Source organism: Mustelus asterias, chromosome 6 (genome assembly GCF_964213995.1).
Source record: "Mustelus asterias chromosome 6, sMusAst1.hap1.1, whole genome shotgun sequence".
Lineage (NCBI taxonomy): Eukaryota > Metazoa > Chordata > Chondrichthyes > Carcharhiniformes > Triakidae > Mustelus > Mustelus asterias.
This window is the reverse complement of record NC_135806.1, coordinates 116,959,330-116,978,875: the sequence shown is the minus strand read 5'-3', so window position 1 is coordinate 116,978,875 and position 19,546 is coordinate 116,959,330. Positions and strand designations below refer to the sequence as shown.

Sequence of the window (19,546 nt, the reverse complement as noted above, 5' to 3'; positions counted from 1 at the left end):
GATAATTGGGATCATTTGACTGTCTTGTGGGTAGGCAGTGGGGAATGGCATGGCGCTTGCAGGCTGATGGCCAGCGTTTGTCTGCAGGTCATGGTTTGGGCACCTTCTGCAGTATTTACACTGATACTTTAATGTGGTTGTTAAGCAGTCTGGAAGCCCATTGAAGCAGAAAATGCCAGGTATCATTTTTGACCCTTATTGAATTCCGCAGTGCACTTTTAAAAAACTTTTTGTTTCAGCATTTCCTTGGTGCTAATAGAGGACAGATGCATCCAGACATTTGTACACAAAACTCCTTTGTGACTTCCCCGTGGTGTAACCTATATCAATACAGCCATGAGTGTGGCTTCAGCCGGCTGACTGCCCTTGTGCGAGTCTGCAATTTCAGTGTAACTAGACCCTTGTATTATTGCTTACAACTGCAGTCAGTAATTGGGCAAATTGAAAGGTTTTTTTTGGCGATTATAGCTTGAATATGCTTTGCCATCAACCTGTGGAGAAAATTGGTGCTGATTTCTGAATAACATTTATTTTCTTTACTTGAAAAAAACCAATGTATGGTATTAAATTCTAAAAGTAGCATATATGCAACAGAATATCTCATTCCTTGTTTTGAGTTCAGCAGTCGTCCAAAGGAGATTTTTTGGGTTTGTTTTTAAACAAATTAGAAAATTTAGATTGAAGATAGGGGAATACTTAGGGGACAGCGATCATTTTATTGTAAGTTTTAGGTGATTTATGGAGAAGGACAAGGGAACAGTCCAGAGTAAGCAAAACTAATCGGGGAAATCTGGATCTGGATGAGCATTTGGCACATCATAACATTCAGGGCGATGGGCCAAGTGCTGGCAGATGGGTTAGGTGGGAGTTCAGGTGTTTGGACTCGATGGGCCGAAGGGCTTCCTCTGTGTTGTATGATTCTATGATTCTAAAAATGGGTGTAAAGTGAAACTCAGCAACTGCATAGAATCCCTACAGTGCAGAAAGAGGCCATCGGCCCATTGAGTCTGCACCAACTCGCCGAAAGAGCATTCCACCCAGGCCAACCCATCTGTCCTATCCCCATAAACCCACGCATTTATCATAGAATCCATACAGTGCAGAAGGATGCCATTTGGCCCATCGAGTCTCCACCAATTCTCTGTTAGGGTATCATAGAAATCATAGAAATCATAGAAACCCTACAGTGCAGAAGGAGGCCATTCGGCCCATCGAGTCTGCACCGACCACAATCCCACCCAGGCCCTACCCCCACATATTTACCCGCTAATCCCTCTAACCTACGCATCCCAGGACTCTAAGGGGCAATTTCTTTTAACCTGGCCAATCAACCTAACCCGCACATCTTTGGACTGTGGGAGGAAACCGGAGCACCCGGAGGAAACCCACGCAGACACGAGGAGAATGTGCAAACTATCCTGCCCAGGCCCAACCCCCACCCTATCCTTGTAACACCACCCATTTATCCTGCTAATCCCCCTAACCTACACATCAATTTAGCATAGTTAATCCACCTAACCTGCACATTTTTGGACTGTGGGAGGAAACCCACACAGACATGGGGAGAACATGCAAGCCCCACACAGTTACCCGAGGTCAGAACTGAACCCAGGTCACTGGCGCTGTGACGCAGCAGTGCAGACCACTGCGCCACCATGCAGTCAATTTAATCATGGTGGTGGGGAGCTCCTAGAAAAAAAAAGACAAAATTAGCTGTCATTTGGGTAAATTCAGGTTATTTAAGGAAAACCAGCATGGATTTGATAAAAGAAAAGTGTGTTTGGCGAACTGGCTGGACTTTTTCTGATGAGGTAATAGGGAGCATTGATGAGGGTAGTGCTATTGATGTGACCTGCATGGACTTTGAAAAGGCATTTGATCATGTGCTGGGAAACAGACTTGTTGGCAAAATTAAAGAGAACTGTAGCAACAAGGACATGAGATTGGTTTAGTGACAGGAATTAGACAGATGTGGTTGTTTTTCCAGCTGCAGAAAGGTTTGAGTTTTCCAGGGTTTGGCTTTGGAACCCTCGCTGATCCGGGTGTGACATGACTTAAATCTTGGTGCATGGGACACAATTTCAAAATTTGCGGATGAGCCAAAAGTTGGAAGCTTTGTGAGCTGTGGGGAGGATGGTGTAAAATTTCTAAAGGACATAGACAGGTTGATGAAGTGGGAGGAGAAGGAACAGACCAAATTTAATGCAGTTTCATTTTGAGATTCACGTTGATAGGAAGAATGCAAAGAGGTAGTATAAAGTAAAAGGTACAATTCTAAAAGAGACGCAGGAGTGGAGGAACTTGGGTACGTATATATGTGTATAAATATGGGGCGGCATGGTGGCCACAATAGTTAGCACTGTTGTCTCATCTCCACATCATGTCTCACAGTGACCCAGGTTTGATTCCCAGCTTGGGTCACTGTGCGGAGTCTGCACGTTCTCACTGTGTCTGCATGGGTTTCCTCTGGATGCTCCGGTTTCCTCCCACAGTCCAAACGACGTGCTGGTTAGGTGGATTGGCCATGCTAAATTCTCCCTCAGTGTACCCGAACAGGCACCAGAGTGTGGCGACTGGGGAATTTCACAGTAACTTCATTGCAGTGTTAATGTAAGCCTACTCGTGACAATAGTGTTTTTAAAAAAATCATGGAAGGTGGGAGGGCAGATTAAGGAAGTGGTTAATAAAGCGTACAGCATTCTAGGCTTTATTAATAGGCGCAGTAAGAAGTGTCACAACACCAGGTTAAAGTCCAACAGATTTATTTGGAATCACGAGCTTTCGGAGGGCTGCTCCTTCATCAGGTGAGTGGGTTATCGATAGAGGCATAGCTTACAAAAGCAAGGTGGTTAAACTTGTATCAAACACTGGTTCAGCCTCAGCTGGAGTATTGCGTCCAGTTCCAGGATCACATTTTAGAAAAGATGTGAAGGCATTTGAGAGAAAAGATTAATGAGATTGGTCCTGGCAATGATTCAATTATGTAGCGAGATTGGAGAAGTTGAGGCATTTTCCTCGGAGCAGACAAGGTTGAAGGGTGATTTGATAAGGGTGTTCAAAATTATAATGGGTCCGGATAGAGGAGATAGGGAAAATTGTTCCTAATAGTGAAAGGATTGATAATGAGGGGGCACAGATTCAAGATAATTGGCAAAGGAAGCAATAGCGGCATGAGGAAAACCGTCTTGACAGCGATTGGTTTGGAGCTGGAATGTTCTGCCTCAGACTGGTGGAAAAAGATTCAATTGAGACATTCAAGAGGGATTACTTGTAAACATGCAGATGTTTTATGCAACAAACCTAGTAAGTTTTGAAATCTATTTGGTCAAAATTGACCATAGCTGTCAACTTATGATTGACTAATTCAAATGTACATGGGGAACTGCCAGAGTTGCCACTGAATCCAATATGCCTTTGATTTGATTTGATTTATTATTGTCACGTATTAACATACACTGAAAAGCATTGTTTCTTGCGCGCTATATAGACAAAGCATACCGTTCATAGAGAAGGAAACAAGAGAGTGTAGAATGTAGTTTACAGTTATAGCTAGGGTGTAGAGGAAGATCAACTTAATGCAAGGTAAGTCCATTCAAAAGTCTGACAGCAGCAGGGAAGAGGCTGTTCTTGAGTCAGTTGGTACGTGAACTCAGACTTTTGTATCTTTTTCCCTACAGAAGAAAGTGGAAGAGAGAATGTCCGGGGTGCGTGAGGTTCTTAATTATGCTGGCCGCTTTGCCGAGGCAGCGGGAAGTGTAGACAGAGTCAATAGATAGGAGGCTGGTTTGTGTGATGGATTGGGCTACATTCACGACCTTTTGCAGTTCCTTGCGGTCTTGGGCAGAGCAGGAGCCACGCCAAGCTGTGATACAACCAGAAAGAATGCTTGGTAAAAGTTGGTGAGAGTCGTAGCTGACATGCCAAATTTCCTAAGTCTTCTGAGAAAGTAGAGGCGTTGGTGGGCTTTCTTAACTATAGTGTCAGCATGGGATCATTAGCATAACCGTTCACCTATGGCAAATACCCTCCTCCCATATAATAATATAAAAGCAAAATACTGCGGATGCTGGAATCTGAAACAAAAACAGAGAATGCTGGAAAATCTCAGCAGGTCTGACAGCATCTGTGGAGAGAGAATAGAGCCAATGTTTTGAGTCTGGATGACTCTTCATCAGAGCTAAAGACAAACCTAGTTCACAACAAATAAAACAGGACGAGATTTATACTGCAAGGGTGACGAGGATAATTGACCAAGATGTCTCACACACAAGGACAAAGGGAATGTTAATTGTTGAGAATGGCACTAATAGTATCCGTTAAGAGATCAGAATGTGTAAATAGCAGAACAAAGGTGCAGAGAATCGAAGGACAATCTGAGGAATGTGGCAGATGGCCTTAGTGAGGTGGGCCCATACAATGTCCTGTTTCCTCTTGCCTCCTCGTACAATGACTGCTCCAATTGAGAGGAACAATGGTGCCAAACAATTAGCAACAGCGCAGCAAATTATGCAAGTGGAGGGAAATATGTAAAGCTAGGTCGAGGATCAGCCATGATCTCACTGAATGACAGAAGAGGCTGGAGGGGCTATAAGGCCTATTCTTGGCACTAAGTCCCTGAGCACAATGAAAGTTGGGAAGAGAGTGAAAACTGTTGCAACTAATAATAGGAACTTTTTTAACCTACTGTTTTTTGAAATTGCCCGTGGTAAAGACCTAATGGATGGTTGATGTTTGACTTGTGATGTAAGGCATGAGTGTAGACTGAAATGTTTGAAAGAACCATGGCCTATTTTGATAAGTTCCTGAAGGTCATACTGCTGTATGAAGGAAAGGTTCATCAGTGACTAAATTACCACTGACTGTTGTATCGAAGAGTTGCCATAGTTTTATGAAGAGATGATACTCAAGGGGTACCTTTTTAATTTTGAGTTTTATTCATGGAATGGACACTTGTGTAGCATTCCTAATAAAAATGTAAACAAAAAAAAGTTTGGAAAGTGTTTATTTGCCAAATGTCAATCATCTATTCATCCTGCAAGGTTATGACCCATATCTATGTGGTGAGACTATCTTCACATAGTTGTTGCTAAGCAGTGTTATCAGATGAAGAAGCTAATCTCATTGGAATATTGGGGTGGCACAGTGGTTAGCACTGCTGCCTCACAGCGCCAGGGACCCGGGTTTGATTCCCAGCTTGGGCCTCTGTCTGTGTGGAGTTTGCATGTTCTCCCCGTGTCTGTGTGGGTTTCCTCCGGGTGCTCCGGTTTCCTCCCACAGTCTGAAAGATGTGCTAGTTAGGTAGACCTAACAGGCGCCGGAGTGTGGAGACTAGGGGAATTTCACAGTAACTTCATTGCAGTGTTAATGTAAGCCTTACTTGTGACTAATAAATAAACTTTACTTTAATATTGTGTTAATGGGAAACTTGAAAGCAGCAAATCTTTACTATTTAAACAAAACCTTCATGAAGTATTCTTGTGTCTTTTTTTTTTGTTCCCCTTTCAGTTTGACCACATCTTGTACCCGCCATCCTTTCCATTTCGCAAATCCAGCAATCCTGATGTGTCCTGTGGTACGGGAAAGACCTTGAAATTTAAGAGACAGCTAAGTGAAGATGTGAAGTACTTGAGAAGAGGCAGTTTGGGGGGAGCTTTGACCGGTATGTGAAAATAACTAAGTCTTTTAAAGTCCCATGGTGTTTTAAGTTTCTTAATGTGGTAATCTGTTTGTTAGATTTTGAATTTTGTAAAGAGTAGAAATTGGTTGTCTGTTTGTATTTGCTTTTTTGTCAATATCTTTTCCAAGAATAATCTACTGTAAAGGTTTATTTTAATTCTAATCAAATGTGTTGATAATCTTTACCCAGAAGTTATTCATGAGTTTATTTTCCAGAAGTAAAATATTTGCCTTCTTTTGTAGAATTTCAATACACATGCTTTCATTTATCCATTTAATTTAGCACAATGGTGTTCAGTTTGCAGCAAGATCTAAACACCAGGCTTGCAATTATCACTGTTTGTTCCTCAGAATAGGCAACTGTTCTGTGTGGTTTTTACCTTTTGAAAGTTTATTGTAATATTTCTTAAATGTATCAGTGAATTAATATGATACTTTTTGTGCATATAAAAAGATGCAAAATTTTTAACAAGGATTAGTGTAAATATTTATTGAGATTCTGTATATGTATTGGAATGCATGGATGCATATTATGATGTATGATTTGAAAGCTTCTCAATATAACTCTGCACCCAGCTGTGAATGTTCAATGATTAAAAAAATCAGAGGGATGTACCTTTCTTCATTAATTCTTCTGGAATTTCCAAGCTTGAAGATGAAGTTACGATACTTTATGACATATTAATAGATAGTGACTTGCCTTGTTACTTTCCCATCAACTTGGTGGAATGGAATCTTTCTGTAGATGTTGGAAGCTGTCATACTTCATGAGAAAAGAATTAAATAACCATTTGTGGTATTTAATTGATGAGGCTATTATGTGAAAATTTGCCAGATTACTGAGTCGCTTAAAAAATAGAATCCTTACAGTGCAGAAGGAGGCCATTCAGCCCATCGAGTCTGCACTGACTCTTCAACAGAGCGTCCCACCCAGGCCCTATTCCCCTAGCCCCAAATATTTACCCTGCCAATCCCCCTAACTTACGCATCTTGAGACACTAAGGGGCAATTTAGCATGGCCAATCCACCTAACCTGCACATTTGGACTGTGGGAGGAAACTGGAACACCTGGAGGAAACCCATGCAGACATGGGGAGAGGGTGCAGACTCCACACAGACAGTCACCCAAGGCTGGAATTGAACCCGGGTCCCAGGCGCTGTGAGGCAGCAGTGCTAACCACTGTGTCGCCATGCTGCCCAAGATTGAAAAAAAAAATGATTGCTAAGTTATCATTCTGAACACAAAAGTACTGAGTAACTGTCATCAGCTGACATTAACCTGTCAGAAATAAATTGATAATATTACTGGGTATGACCTGGATTCTGTGATTGGCTGCGAAAGAATGGCACTCACCATTCACCTCACTGATACGTTGCTGAAAAAGATTTAACCACATCGAGTTGACTCCTGGTCTGTGTCAAGTTATGATGTGGAGATGCTGGCGTTGGACTGGGGTGGGCACAGTAAGAAGTCTCACAACACCAGGTTAAAGTCCAACAGGTGATGAAGGAGCAGCGCTCTGAAAGCTCGTGATTCCAAATAAACCAGTGTTCCGAAGGCTCGTGATTCCAAATAAACCTGTTGGACTTTAACCTGGTATTGTGAGACTTCTTACTGTGTCAAGTTAGTAGAACTTGAGCACCCCAGTTACATACAGGTTAACCATTGCACTGGTTTATTACCTGTGTGGCTGGAGATAAATATCTGTACACATCATCGATCTGCTCCTTAAAACCTTTGTTCAGCATCTCATCTGCTTCATCAAGAACCAACATTTTGATGGCACGTGTCCTCAAACTTCGTCTTCGGATCATATCAGATACACATCCTGGAGTACCAGCAACTACGCGTTGTCCATAGTCTGTAATTGATTGAGAATCATATCATTTGGTTTCTACTTGTACTTTACGTGTGTACAAACAACTCCTGTTTGCTATTCATATGTTAAGAAAATCTTATCCTCTGTTATTTAAAGGATTTGAAACAAATATTCAGACTCAGCCTGAAAAGTGCTTGACCTGTTTTTCAGAGAAATCTGTGATGCTTGCTTAGATTGACTGTAGTCAAACCTTTTTTTTTAAAAACCTCAGGAAAATATCTTCTTCCACCGGCTTCTATACCGACATCATGGCAACAGACAATGGAGACAACAAATCTCGTTCGCATGCACAGCCAGACATTGGGTCAGTCAGCTCCTTCCCTCACTGCGAGTTTGGTAAGTGCATTCCTTCTACCACGTGTATTTGAAAAATGTAGCAAAGTTATTCATTGATAGTTTGAAGAAAATGCAAACTCTAGCAATAATAGCTACTCTATTTATTTATTTTATTTCATATCTGTTCTTTTCTTCCTTTCTTCCCCCCCCTCCCACCTCAACACCTCCACCCCAATCTCCTTGGATCTTTATTCACCAAAGTGGCGAGCAGTTGCCAAAAAGAAATTCCACTTGTGTGTAAGATCTACATGTCTATTTTTGGACCTCGCAGGAAAAGAGGTTGGAGCTTTGTACAGATTGCGTCAGTGTGAACTTGCAGATACGAATGTTGCCACTGTTCGCATGCCGCTTTGCTCTCCACCAGTGTGGAGAATATTTAACGCTAGGCATTAGGTGAGGAAACTGTTAAATTACATACATTCATGCTGAGGTTTGCAAAAATAAAACAACAGTACAGACACTTTGGGTCTACAGATAACTGATGTTGGACTAGTCAGTGATCTTGAAGTACAAAATACTTCACCTACAAAGTACTTAAAGGAAGTAGATGCAGGTAAGATGTTTCCCTTGGTTGGGGAATTTAGAACTGGGGGGCACAATTTCAAAATAAAGGGGATGCCACTTTATAGAGGTCTATAAAATAATGAGGGGTATAGACAAGGTAGATAGTCAATATCTTTTCCCAAAGGTAGGGGAGTCTAAAATTAGAGGGTATAGGTTTAAGGTGAGAGGGGAGAGATACAAAAGTGTCCAGAGGGGCAATTCTTTCAGAGGGTGGTGAGTGTCTGGAACGAGCTGCCAGAGGTAGTAGTAGAGGTGGGTACAATTTTATCTTTTAAAAAGCATTTAGATAGTTACATGGGTACGATGGGTATAGAGGGATATGGGCCAAATGCGGGCAATTAGGGGTTTTAAAAAAAAAAGGGTGGCCTGGACATGTTGGGCCGAAGGGCCTGTTTCCATGCTGTAAACCTCTATGACTCTATGACCGAGATGAGGAGAAATTTATTTACACAGGGTTGTGAATCTTTGGAATGCTTTACCCCAGCGGGATGTGGAAGCTCAGTCATTGAGTATGTTCAAAGCAGACACTGATTTCTGATTAACAATAACATAAAGGGTTATGGTGATAGTGGGTGTAAAAGGCATTGAAGTGCCCGTTCTGTCATGATCGTATTGAGTGGCAGAGCAGACTCGATGGGCTGAATGGCCTACCCCTGTTCCTATGTTTCCTACCGAAATAATTGAATTTCATGAAAGGTGCCACTCTTAGGGAACTGGATCTAGATGCTGAGAAGTGTGAAAGGAATGGACACCTCACAGCAAATATTCAGTAGCAAGAAGGCACTATTTAAGTCTGTTTCTTTGGGTCATATGCAGTTTAATACTTAAAATCCTTTTTCTTTCCTCCTTTTAACCTGAGATTTAAAAACACAAAATGAGACACATTTATTATTGCTATTTCTCTCAATAGGCACTTTCCCAACTTCACTCCATCTTTAAGTTCCTGAGTGTTAATGATCACATGCCAAGTTAGAAGCATTTCTTCTCCTCAGTTTCAGTTAAGGCTTATTAATTTTGAACTCCGTCAGTTCCCTGCTGATAAATTCCAAATTAAATTACCTACTTAGAATTATGTTGTCTGTCGCTTACTGCCCTGGCCTTAGGCAGGGTGGATTCAGAAAATAACTTCAAATTGACCATAACGAGTGAACTAAAAGACAAGGAGGTTCTCGAATAGAGTGCTTCACATATGGAATGGACTGCTGACTGGCAGAAGCTAACTCCGCAACAAATAATGAAAGAATTGAATGGAAGAGAGGGGGAAGGAAACTGGTGGGCTGCTCACAGCGGAGAATTTATTTACATCCCATGAAATTCACCTTTGAGAAAATCTGGAAGGATTAACAATCTAAAATAGATCTGACCCCTGCCTTCAGAAAGAGATACAAATTAAACTGTTGTATTTCAAAACTGCCCAAGTATTATAAATTTATTGTGGGTTAATTGGATTTAATATCTCTTTGCTTTAATGAAAAATGAATGAAAATGATCCAAGTTTGGATTTTCCATTGTTGAGAAAACCATTGAGGGATTTCCTGGCTATTTATGAAGCCCCTCAGCTGCCCCTCCCTCCCGTGTCCCCTCCTTCCCGCGTTCCCTGAATCTTCCTCTACTTCAGATATTTATACCAATGAACTCCATTGCAAACAATTCCTCAAGCCAGAGAAAGTGGGCTTTAGCTACTCACTCAATCAGATCTCTTCACAATTTTACAAAAACTCTGAAATTTCCTCTTGGTTTTCTCTCTTCCAATGGTACGTCCAATAGATCATCGGTTTCAGCCCAGCCAACTTCTTCTCAAAACTCAGTAACTTAATTGTCCTTTCCATGACCTGTCCAAAACTGTCAATGACTGTGGCTTAACAAATGTGCAAATTTATCAATCCCTCTTTTGTCTTGTAATGTCTTGTCTTGTCTTCTATACTCCTGATGGCAGAGTCATCAGGAGTATAGAAACACAGAGGGACCTAGGTGTGCAAGTCCACAAATCCTTGAAGGTGGCAACACAGGTGGAGAAGGTGGTGAAGAAGGCATATGGTATGCTTGCCTTTATAGGACGGGGTATAGAGTATAAAAGCTGGAGTCTGATGATGCAGCTGTATAGAACGCTGGTTAGGCCACATTTGGAGTACTGCATCCAGTTCTGGTTGCCGCACTACCAGAAGGACGTGGAGGCATTGGAGAGAGTGCAGAGAAGGTTTACCAGGATGTTGCCTGGTATGGAGGGTCTTAGCTATGAGGAGAGATTGGGTAGACTGGGGTTGTTCTCCTTGGAAAGACGGAGAATGAGGGGAGATCTAATAGAGGTATACAAGATTATGAAGGGTATAGATAGGGTGAACAGTGGGAAGCTTTTTCCCAGGTCGGAGGTGACGATCACGAGGGGTCACGGGCTCAAGCTAAGAGGGGCGAGGTATAACTCAGACATCAGAGGGACGTTTTTTACACAGAGGGTGGTGGGGGCCTGGAATGCGCTGCCAAGTAGGGTGGTGGAGGCAGGCACGCTGACATCGTTTAAGACTTACCTGGATAGTCACATGAGCAGCCTGGGAATGGAGGGATACAAACGATTGGTCTAGTTGGACCAAGGAGCGGCACAGGCTTGGAGGGCCGAAGGGCCTGTTTCCTGTGCTGTACTGTTCTTTGTTCTTTGTTAATGTCTTCCTCTATTTATAAAACCCAGAAAGTTTCAGAATGGTTATGCCTCGAATATTACACTAACACAACTAGTTCCTAGCTTTGAGTGAAAACTCCATCACATTTGGATATAGCTTCTGAGTTAACATTCCATCACACACTGACGTATGTATACATACATATACTTACGTACACTTCACATACATATACATACACTTCACCTGACGAAGGAGCAGTGCTCCAAAAGGTTGTGATTTCAAATAAAAACCTGTTTGACTATAATCTGGTGTCATGTGGCACCTCATCTTTACATACATATAATATAATTCTTTATGCCTAAAATTGTGATCGTTGGTGGCTTTTTACTGCAAACTTAGCTAGACTACGATGCATTTAAATGTATTGTAACTAGAGGCAAATTAAGCTGCCTTGGTAATAACAGTGACTACATTTCAAAAATAATTTTCTTCCCCCCTCCTTTTCTTGTCCCTTCCTTCACTCCCTCTCTCCATTTCAAACTGTATAAATAATCGTACAAATATGGACAGAGTTCTGGTGTTCCTGTTGGCATTTTCTAGAAATCTTAATTAAATTTAATAAACGGTGTCATGTTTTCATTTTTAATTCAGTAATAATTAGTGTTCAATATTTGTTGAAGTTTTTGTTAAGAGTTGGTGAGACAATGTGCGACATTTCACTGACCAAAGCATTGGCAATGAGCAGCTGATCAGGAAAACCATCACCCATGCAAAGCTCACATTACCACCAAGAGCAACATCCAGGGCAGAGAGCAAGTCTGTTGAAGCAAATTGCTGGAAATACTGAATTCAGAACATTTGCTCTGAGGGTGGGATTTTCCAGCCTTGCCAGCGACTGGCATCGTTGCAGGCGGGGGTTGTGGAAATTTGGAGAGCAGTCAAAAGTCAATTGACTGTTGGGCCACTCTACAAATTTACCTATCCAACCCGTGACAATGTCTGTATAGCGCTCAAGGAACAATACTTTTCACTGTATGTTAATACATGTGACAATAATAAATCAAATCAAAAATCGAAGTCTGTCGCTGTTCTGATGAGTTCTGATGAAATAATTTTCAGCGCTGTTCCTCTCTCCACAGATGTTGCCAAACCTGCTGAGCATTTCCAGCATTTCGTTTTGATTTCAGATTTCCATCATCCGCAGCATTTTACTTTATTTGCATTGCATGTTTTGTCTAATGCCTGATTTGAGAAACCTTAAAACACAATGACTACCAAAAATCCTAACTGTGGTGTTCTCTCGGAAAGATGCTAAGAATTTGATGCTAAGTATTTCATGTCTCCAACAAGATTTCAGTGTATTCAAAGTGGACAATGGGAGGCTTGGGTAGACGTTGGTACACAGTTGTTGAAGCAGGAAGTGTGAAAATATATTCATGTTTTAACAATATTTTTGTGTAACCATTTGGATTATTTTTTTTTATTCATGGCCTGTGGGCGACACTGGCTGGGCCGGCATTTATTGCCCATCCCAAATTGCTTCGGGGGGCAGTTAAAAGTCAACCACATTGCTGTGGATCTTGGATTTGATTTATTATTGTCACATGTATTAGTATACAGTGAAAAGTATTGTTTCTTGCGCGCTATACAGACAAAGCATACCGTTCATAGAGAAGGAAAGGAGAAAGTGCAGAATGTAGTGTTACAGTCCTATCTGGATCTGGAGTCACACGTAGGCCAGACCAGGTAAGGATGGCAGATTTCCTTCCCCCAAAGGACATTAGCGAACCAGATGGGCTTTTACGACAATGGCTTCATGGTCATCAGTAGGCTTTGAATTCCAGATTCTTATTGAATTCAAATTTCACCATCTGCCTTGGTGAGATTTGAACCCGGGTCATCAGATGTTGCCCTGGGTCTCTGGATTACTAGTTCAGTGACAATACCACTATACCACTGCCTTCCCTTGAACTCTGTTGATAACCTACAAGTTGTGATTCGTCTTCTGTTGTAGGCTTGTCCTTGCTCTACACCTTAAGTGTTACTTAAAGCATTGATGGAAAAATTAGAGTGGGTGAAAGTCCAGTTCAGCTCTAATTCACCTGCCATCACACTTTATTTGAGAATTAGCTTTCAAAACTTGCTTAATTTTTAATCCTGTTTGAAATACTACAAAATATTCTCATTCCTACCATTTGCTATGAAAACATTGGGATGGTGGGGGCGGGAGGGGCGACAGCAGGATAAAATGTTGGACTTTTGTTACCCCGACTTTCAAGGTGGGTTGAGCTTCCCAATGGACAGTGTCAAGAACCCCATTAGTGTGTATAAGCATCTTGTGCATATGGGAACACCACTGCCTAGCTACTCACCAGTCTGACTTGGAAGTATATTGCCATCACTGTCACTGGGTCAAAATCCTGCAGCTCCCTCCCTCATCTGCATCTGCATCATGGGAACTGCAGCGGTTCAAGAAGTCAGCTCACCACCACCACCTTGAGGGCAATTAGGGGTGGACAATAAATGCCGGCTAGCCAGCGCTGTCCCCAGTCCCAGGAATGGAAATAAAACCATGAAGAATACTTTGGATGGAATTTTAACCATGGCGCGTCATTCAGTAGACGGAACAGGAAGTCTCCTCTCTTGTTCTGTGCTGGTTCCCACATGATTACAATAAAAATTTAATGTGTTAGCGGAGTGAATGGGAGACCAGCATGATCACGCAGTTGGGGAAGCTTTTCATTGGTGTAACCCACTGGCAGGCTGGGACAAACCAGGAAGCTTTTTATCACAGCCTGAGCTTACCCAACTCCATTGCCATTAACGCAAGACTTACTGAGAGCACAGAGGTTTTTTTCAAAAAAATCTGAAGAGCAATGTCATTACTGTCCAAGCGGGTCCACCTCCAGGATGTTGGCTGGCAGAGTGGTTAGGTGGCACAGCGGTTAGCACTGCTGCCTCATAGCAGGGACCCGGGTTCAATTCTGGCCTTGGGTGACCATCTGTGTGGAGTTTGCACCTTCCCCCATGTCTGCGTGGGTTTCCTCCAGGTGCTCCGGTTTCCACCCTCAGTCTAAAGATGTGCAGGTTAGGTGGACTGGAGAGATAAATATGTGGGGTCACAGGGATTGGACCAGGGGAAGATGCTCTGTTGGAGAGTCAGTGCAGACCTGATGTGCCGAACGACTTTCTTCTGCGCTGTAGGGATTCTATGATGATGATGACGATGATGAGAGTTTCAAAGTTTAAATTTCATTTGTAAATATTTTACATTATTTTCATTCTTGTTGAGGCGAGCTTAGTCAGAGCACTAAATGTATTGAGCCGCCTCACGATTGGCACATTTTGATAGTTACATGGGACTTGAGGACATTTCTTTTATTGTGATGTTGTGTTTTTACATTTACTCTTTATTGAATGTTCATGTCAGTGCCCAATGTTGTTCTCATCACTCTGTAGGACAAGGCTGAACTCCCTGACCCTCCCTCCCTCTGCATTATAAAGGACATTGACCGAGATCACGCTCATTGGGGATAATTGAAATGTTGTAGGTGAACGCAAAACCCTGTAAGGACTCTCATCATTATCATCATCGAATCCCTACAGTGCAGAAGGAAGTCATTCGACACATCAAGTCTGCACTGACTCTCCAACAGATAATCTTCTCCCGGTCCTATCCCTGTAACCCCATATATTTATCCCTCTAATCCACCTAACTGATGCATCTTTGGACACGAAGGGCCAATTTAACATGGTCAATCCACCTAACCTGCACATCTTTGGACTGTGGGTGGAAACCTGAGCACCCGGAGAAAACTCATGCAGACACTGGGGGAATGTGCAAACTCCACACAGGCAGTCACCCAAGGCCAGAATTGAACCCGGGTCCCTGTTGCTGTGAGGCACAGTGCTAACTGCTGTGTCACCTAACCGCTGTGCTGCCTAACCACTCTGCCAGCCAACATCCTGAAGTGGACCCACGCTTGTACAGTAATGACATTGCTCTTTAGGTCCCTCTTTTTAACCATGACTGACTGTTCCTACCACACTCAAGATGCCAGGCCGTTACTACACTCCTCCGTGTCCCGACCCAACTCCACATCCACACATCCCCTACCCCACCACCTTGCCGGTTCTGAGTCTCCGTGTAAATTGTCATCCTCCTGCTCCCCTCCCTTGTGTCTCGGAGTTCAACAATGAGAACCGCTGACCGCACAGCGGCACAAAGCCAATTGTTGAAATGAGCGTGAACCAGGTGCCACAAGATTATCACAATGTAATTACAATAGGTTTTCATGTAAGGAGTATTGATGGCAAGAAAATGTATTCCAAGTACATAGGAGCCCTCCACAGGATAGTATGAGGCCCAATCCGTCATTAACACGTCACTGAGCTAATCTGATTTTGAACCTGCCATCAGGAATGTGTCTCTCTAAACAATTAGTTCAGAAGATGGAACTTAACATGCAATGAAGACGAAAACTGGGAACTGGAAAAGTGGGAACTGGTTGAGGGGGGCAGGGGACAGGAATGTGTTTGGAGCATTTTAATGTTTAATCATGGATCTCTGGGTGCCCTTACTGTGCCCAGGAGAGGGAGCCAGTATATACTGTAATGGGGAGTCAGCAATTTTAAACCTATAAAACAAATAACATTTTACTGTTGTGGCAAAACAAATTAAAATTGACGATTGAAACGAAATGTAGCTTTCTTTTTTAAAAAAAATGGTGCTGACAGCACAGGCAAAAACCTGTTAATTAAATTGGGTAGCATAAGAATGATTGTTCTTTCGTATGGAAGTACGTATCTCTCAGTCAGCTAGTGTTAAAGTTTAATTATTAGTGTCACAAGTAGGTTTACATTAACACTGCAATGAAATTACTGTGAAAACCACCTAGTCGCCACACTCCGGTGCCTGTTTGGGTACACTGAGGGAGAATTTAGCGTGACTCATGCATCCAACCAGCACGTCTCTCAGACTGTGGGAGGAAACCTTAGCACCCGGAGGAAACCCATGCAGACATGGGGAGAACGTGCAGACTGCGCACAGACAGTGACCCAAGCTGGGAATCGAACCTGGGTCCCTGGCTCTGAGAGGCAGCAGAGGTAACCACTGTGTCACCACCCCAGTGTTTGTAGCTTAGAATTGTTAAAGGATTGTAATGCAGTGAGTTGTCAGGTGCAGAGAATGTGAGCACCCAGTAAAAATTATCCATGATATGGCAAGGCACTTCATTGAACTTTCAGTGAAGTCACTTGTAATGCAGTGTGGGATGAAAAATGAGTTTGAACAATTGAACAGGCTTCTCTTCTCAGCCTGTAATTGAGACGATATTGCTTTGATTAATGGTGCAAAAATGGAGTGTGTGTATGTGTATATTTGATGCACAGCTGGTGGTAAACCATCCAGGTATTCTTCAGCACAGAAAAGATTGTGTGTTGATTAGAATATATACCATCTTTAAGAAATTGGAAAAATATCTTCAGCCTTTTGGGGCTGATAAATTTGTGGTAATTGCAGCATCAAGTTAAGTTCTATATATAATAAAAAGGTCGAAACCATACACTCCTGTCCTGTGTGCTCTTCGTGTGATCCAAGTTTTACACTCACATTGATCTTTTACCACTCTCTGTAGATTGCCCTGGGATAGAGACTGGTGAATAATAACATTTAAAATGCGTTGCTGAATTCTGATTTGAGAATATATTACAAAGGGTCCTACAGCCAGCCCTTGTCACATCTACACATGTGGAGTTGAAACTAATGAGGGATTGCCCACTTTAATTATTCATTTCTCCACTGTTTCCTTTCTATAGGTTTTCTAAAGCTGCATACCATTGCTTGTTCAATAAGGATTAAATGAATGATGTGTCTAAAGCAGAAACACAGATATATTATCCTTCCATGGGGCTACAAAATATATGTTGTGATTTTCCGGTGTGTTGGGTCAACCATACTTCATTTTTAAAATGCCCTAAAGCTTTTCAAATCCACAGTATTTTTGGACATCAGTGCATGGTTTGTTTAAAGAAAAATCAGCTGCACTGCCGTGATGAATGGATAAAGCTGGCACTTTTTAATCTAATTAATCTCTCTATTATTTCAGTGTGAACAAATTCTGATCACTGCAACTAGTAATTTTTCAATTTTTCTGTGAATTTTTAATTGACATGATAAATAACAGCAAAATATTTGTTTAGTCTCTGGATACCAGAGTAAATTACCATAACTGATCTGACTGCTTCATAATTAACTTCTGGAGAGAAAATGCTGTGATAATGCTAGTTTATTTCAGTTAAGCCTGGCATGGCAAAGCTTTGATTCTAATCTAATATTGCTGATTTCGGATGCTAGAAATGCTACGGAACTGGCTAACTGTCAGTGGGTGATGGACCTCGGTGGTGGAAGGAACCAGTTAGATTCCTTCCACCGTCGAGATTTTAACCGTCAAATCTTATTTATTTGAACAAGCTGCCGACTGACTTGGCATTCAGAAGGGGCTACAGCATTGCAGAGGTTTAAGTGATCAGATGGCTATCGAGGGATATGGGCCAAACGTGGGCAATTGAGGCTGGCATAGTCACTTTTTTAAAAAAAAGAGCGGCATGGACAAGTTGGGCCGAAGGGCTGTTTCCATGCTGTAAACCTCTATGACTCTCTGTTGCCTCACAACTCCAGGGACCTGGGTTCATTTCCAGCCTCAGGTGACTGCCTGTGTGGAGTGCATGGGTTTCCTCCCACAGTCCAAAGATGTGCGGGTTAGGTTAATTGGTCATTTAGTGTCAGGGGGACCAGCAGGCTAAATACGTGGGGTTACGGGGATAGAGCCTGGGTGGGATTGTTGTCATGCAGGCTCAATGGGCCGAATGGCCACCTTCTGCACTGTAGGGATGCTATGATTCTCTGATTCTATAAACTGTAGTTCCTCTTAGTCCCAGAAAACAAAGTTTAAAAATTTATCTTGAATCCTACTTCTGTGCACCTGGTAGCAAAGTCATAGCACTGTTTCCACTTGGCCAGGAGTTGTAAGTGGGGTCAGGGCCGCTGGTGGTGTTGGATCCTGAGCTGCGTATTTAAAGGAGGATCGGGCTGGTATTGGACGGCTTCAGTTGCCGCCTGCTTTGAAAAGTAGGTTAAAATTTAAGGTAGCGAGGCCCTGAAGAGACATCGCTGAGTGAACGGACAGGTTGATTTTAGCTTCCTACCTGCCCAGGCTATGTCAAAGAACAAAGAAAATTACAGCACAGGAACAGCCCTCCAAGCCTGCACCGACCATGCTGCCCGTCTGAACTAAAACCCCCTACGCGTCCGGGGACCATATCCCTCTATTCCCATCCTATTCATGTATTTGTCAAGATGCCCCTTAAAAGTCACTGTCTTATCTGCTTCCACTACCTACCCCGGTGACGAGTTCCGGGTACCCATCACCCTCTGTGTAAAAAAAAAACTTGCCTTGTACATCTACATGTACATACATATCATTGAGCAAATTAATTTCTCATGTTGTCACCCTGGTTTTATATGATCTTTGATGACATAAACTAAGTGTCTTGAATTTTACATTACTGTAAAGCAGTCACTACTCTGGGAATAATAGATGGCCATGGCCTATCTTGATTTCTATATTGAAATATGACCATATGAGGGAGTGTGTTCCCCTGACATGTCATAACCTCTGTTATGAAAACAGAAAATGTTGGATAAACTCAGCAAGTCTGGCAGCATCAGTGGACAGAGAGACACAGTTAACGTTCCGGGTCCATTGACCGTTCTACAGAAGGGCTGTGATGTCCATGTCGTTTGTATGCAACTATGTACTGCCACTGATGGTTATTTCCATAAAGTTTACAACAGTGGATACGTTTGCCACAAACCACAAAATAATGGAATGAGAATTTGTGCATGTCTGTGTAAAATCACTGCCAAAAGAGACGGAAATCTGATTCAAGGAATTCCCCCCCCCTTTCCCCCCTTTAACCTCTTGTGTTTTCCCTTGGAAGCCTTTGCCTTGAGCGCAGTACAATTCTGAAAATCCTCAATTTATCCTTATTGATTTTACTGTACTGCCATTCTGTAAGCATTATCCTGTGTTTTCACAGACTTTAATCTGTCTTCGTGCATGTGTTCCTATCCTGTACTTGTACATTGGCATATTTTCCATTAGCTTTCTCCAGATTGAATATACAGAGAGAGTTTCTTGCTTTTGTTCAGGAGTAAAATAGGCAGTCTGCTGGGCTGTGCGCTATGTTCAGTTTTTGGCAATTTGCCATCAGTTCTTCCGAGCTCTTTCCTTTAACGTATTCTCTTTCTGACATTGTGTCCCCAGTTCTGACGTTGGCTCCTGTAACGTGTTGCGATTTTGAGTTCCTTTTGTTTTGGGGAAACATCATGTGCATCTCGAACCCCTTCTGATCTCCTGCATTTGTTGAAGGAATGCGTTCCACTTCGAGCTCATTAGTTTCAGGCATTTTTCT

At 42.3% G+C, this 19,546-nt stretch overlaps 1 protein-coding gene across 15 annotated transcripts in view; it reads left to right on the top strand.

The window, feature by feature from the left end:
• Positions 1-19,546, top strand: part of LOC144495111 (microtubule-associated serine/threonine-protein kinase 4-like) — a 462,554-nt gene that overhangs the window by 122,007 nt on the left and 321,001 nt on the right. For 7 of the 15 annotated variants that reach the window (XM_078215011.1, XM_078215009.1, XM_078215010.1 and 4 more), the window contains exons 2-4: positions 5,506-5,659; positions 7,768-7,892; positions 8,094-8,171. In XM_078215011.1, the coding sequence (XP_078071137.1) occupies positions 5,506-5,659; positions 7,768-7,892; positions 8,094-8,171 (357 nt within the window). Of the gene's footprint in view, positions 1-5,505; positions 5,660-7,767; positions 7,893-8,093; positions 8,172-19,546 lie in introns of those variants that run through there. The other 8 variants (XM_078215018.1, XM_078215017.1, XM_078215023.1 and 5 more) reach the window with 2 other exon arrangements.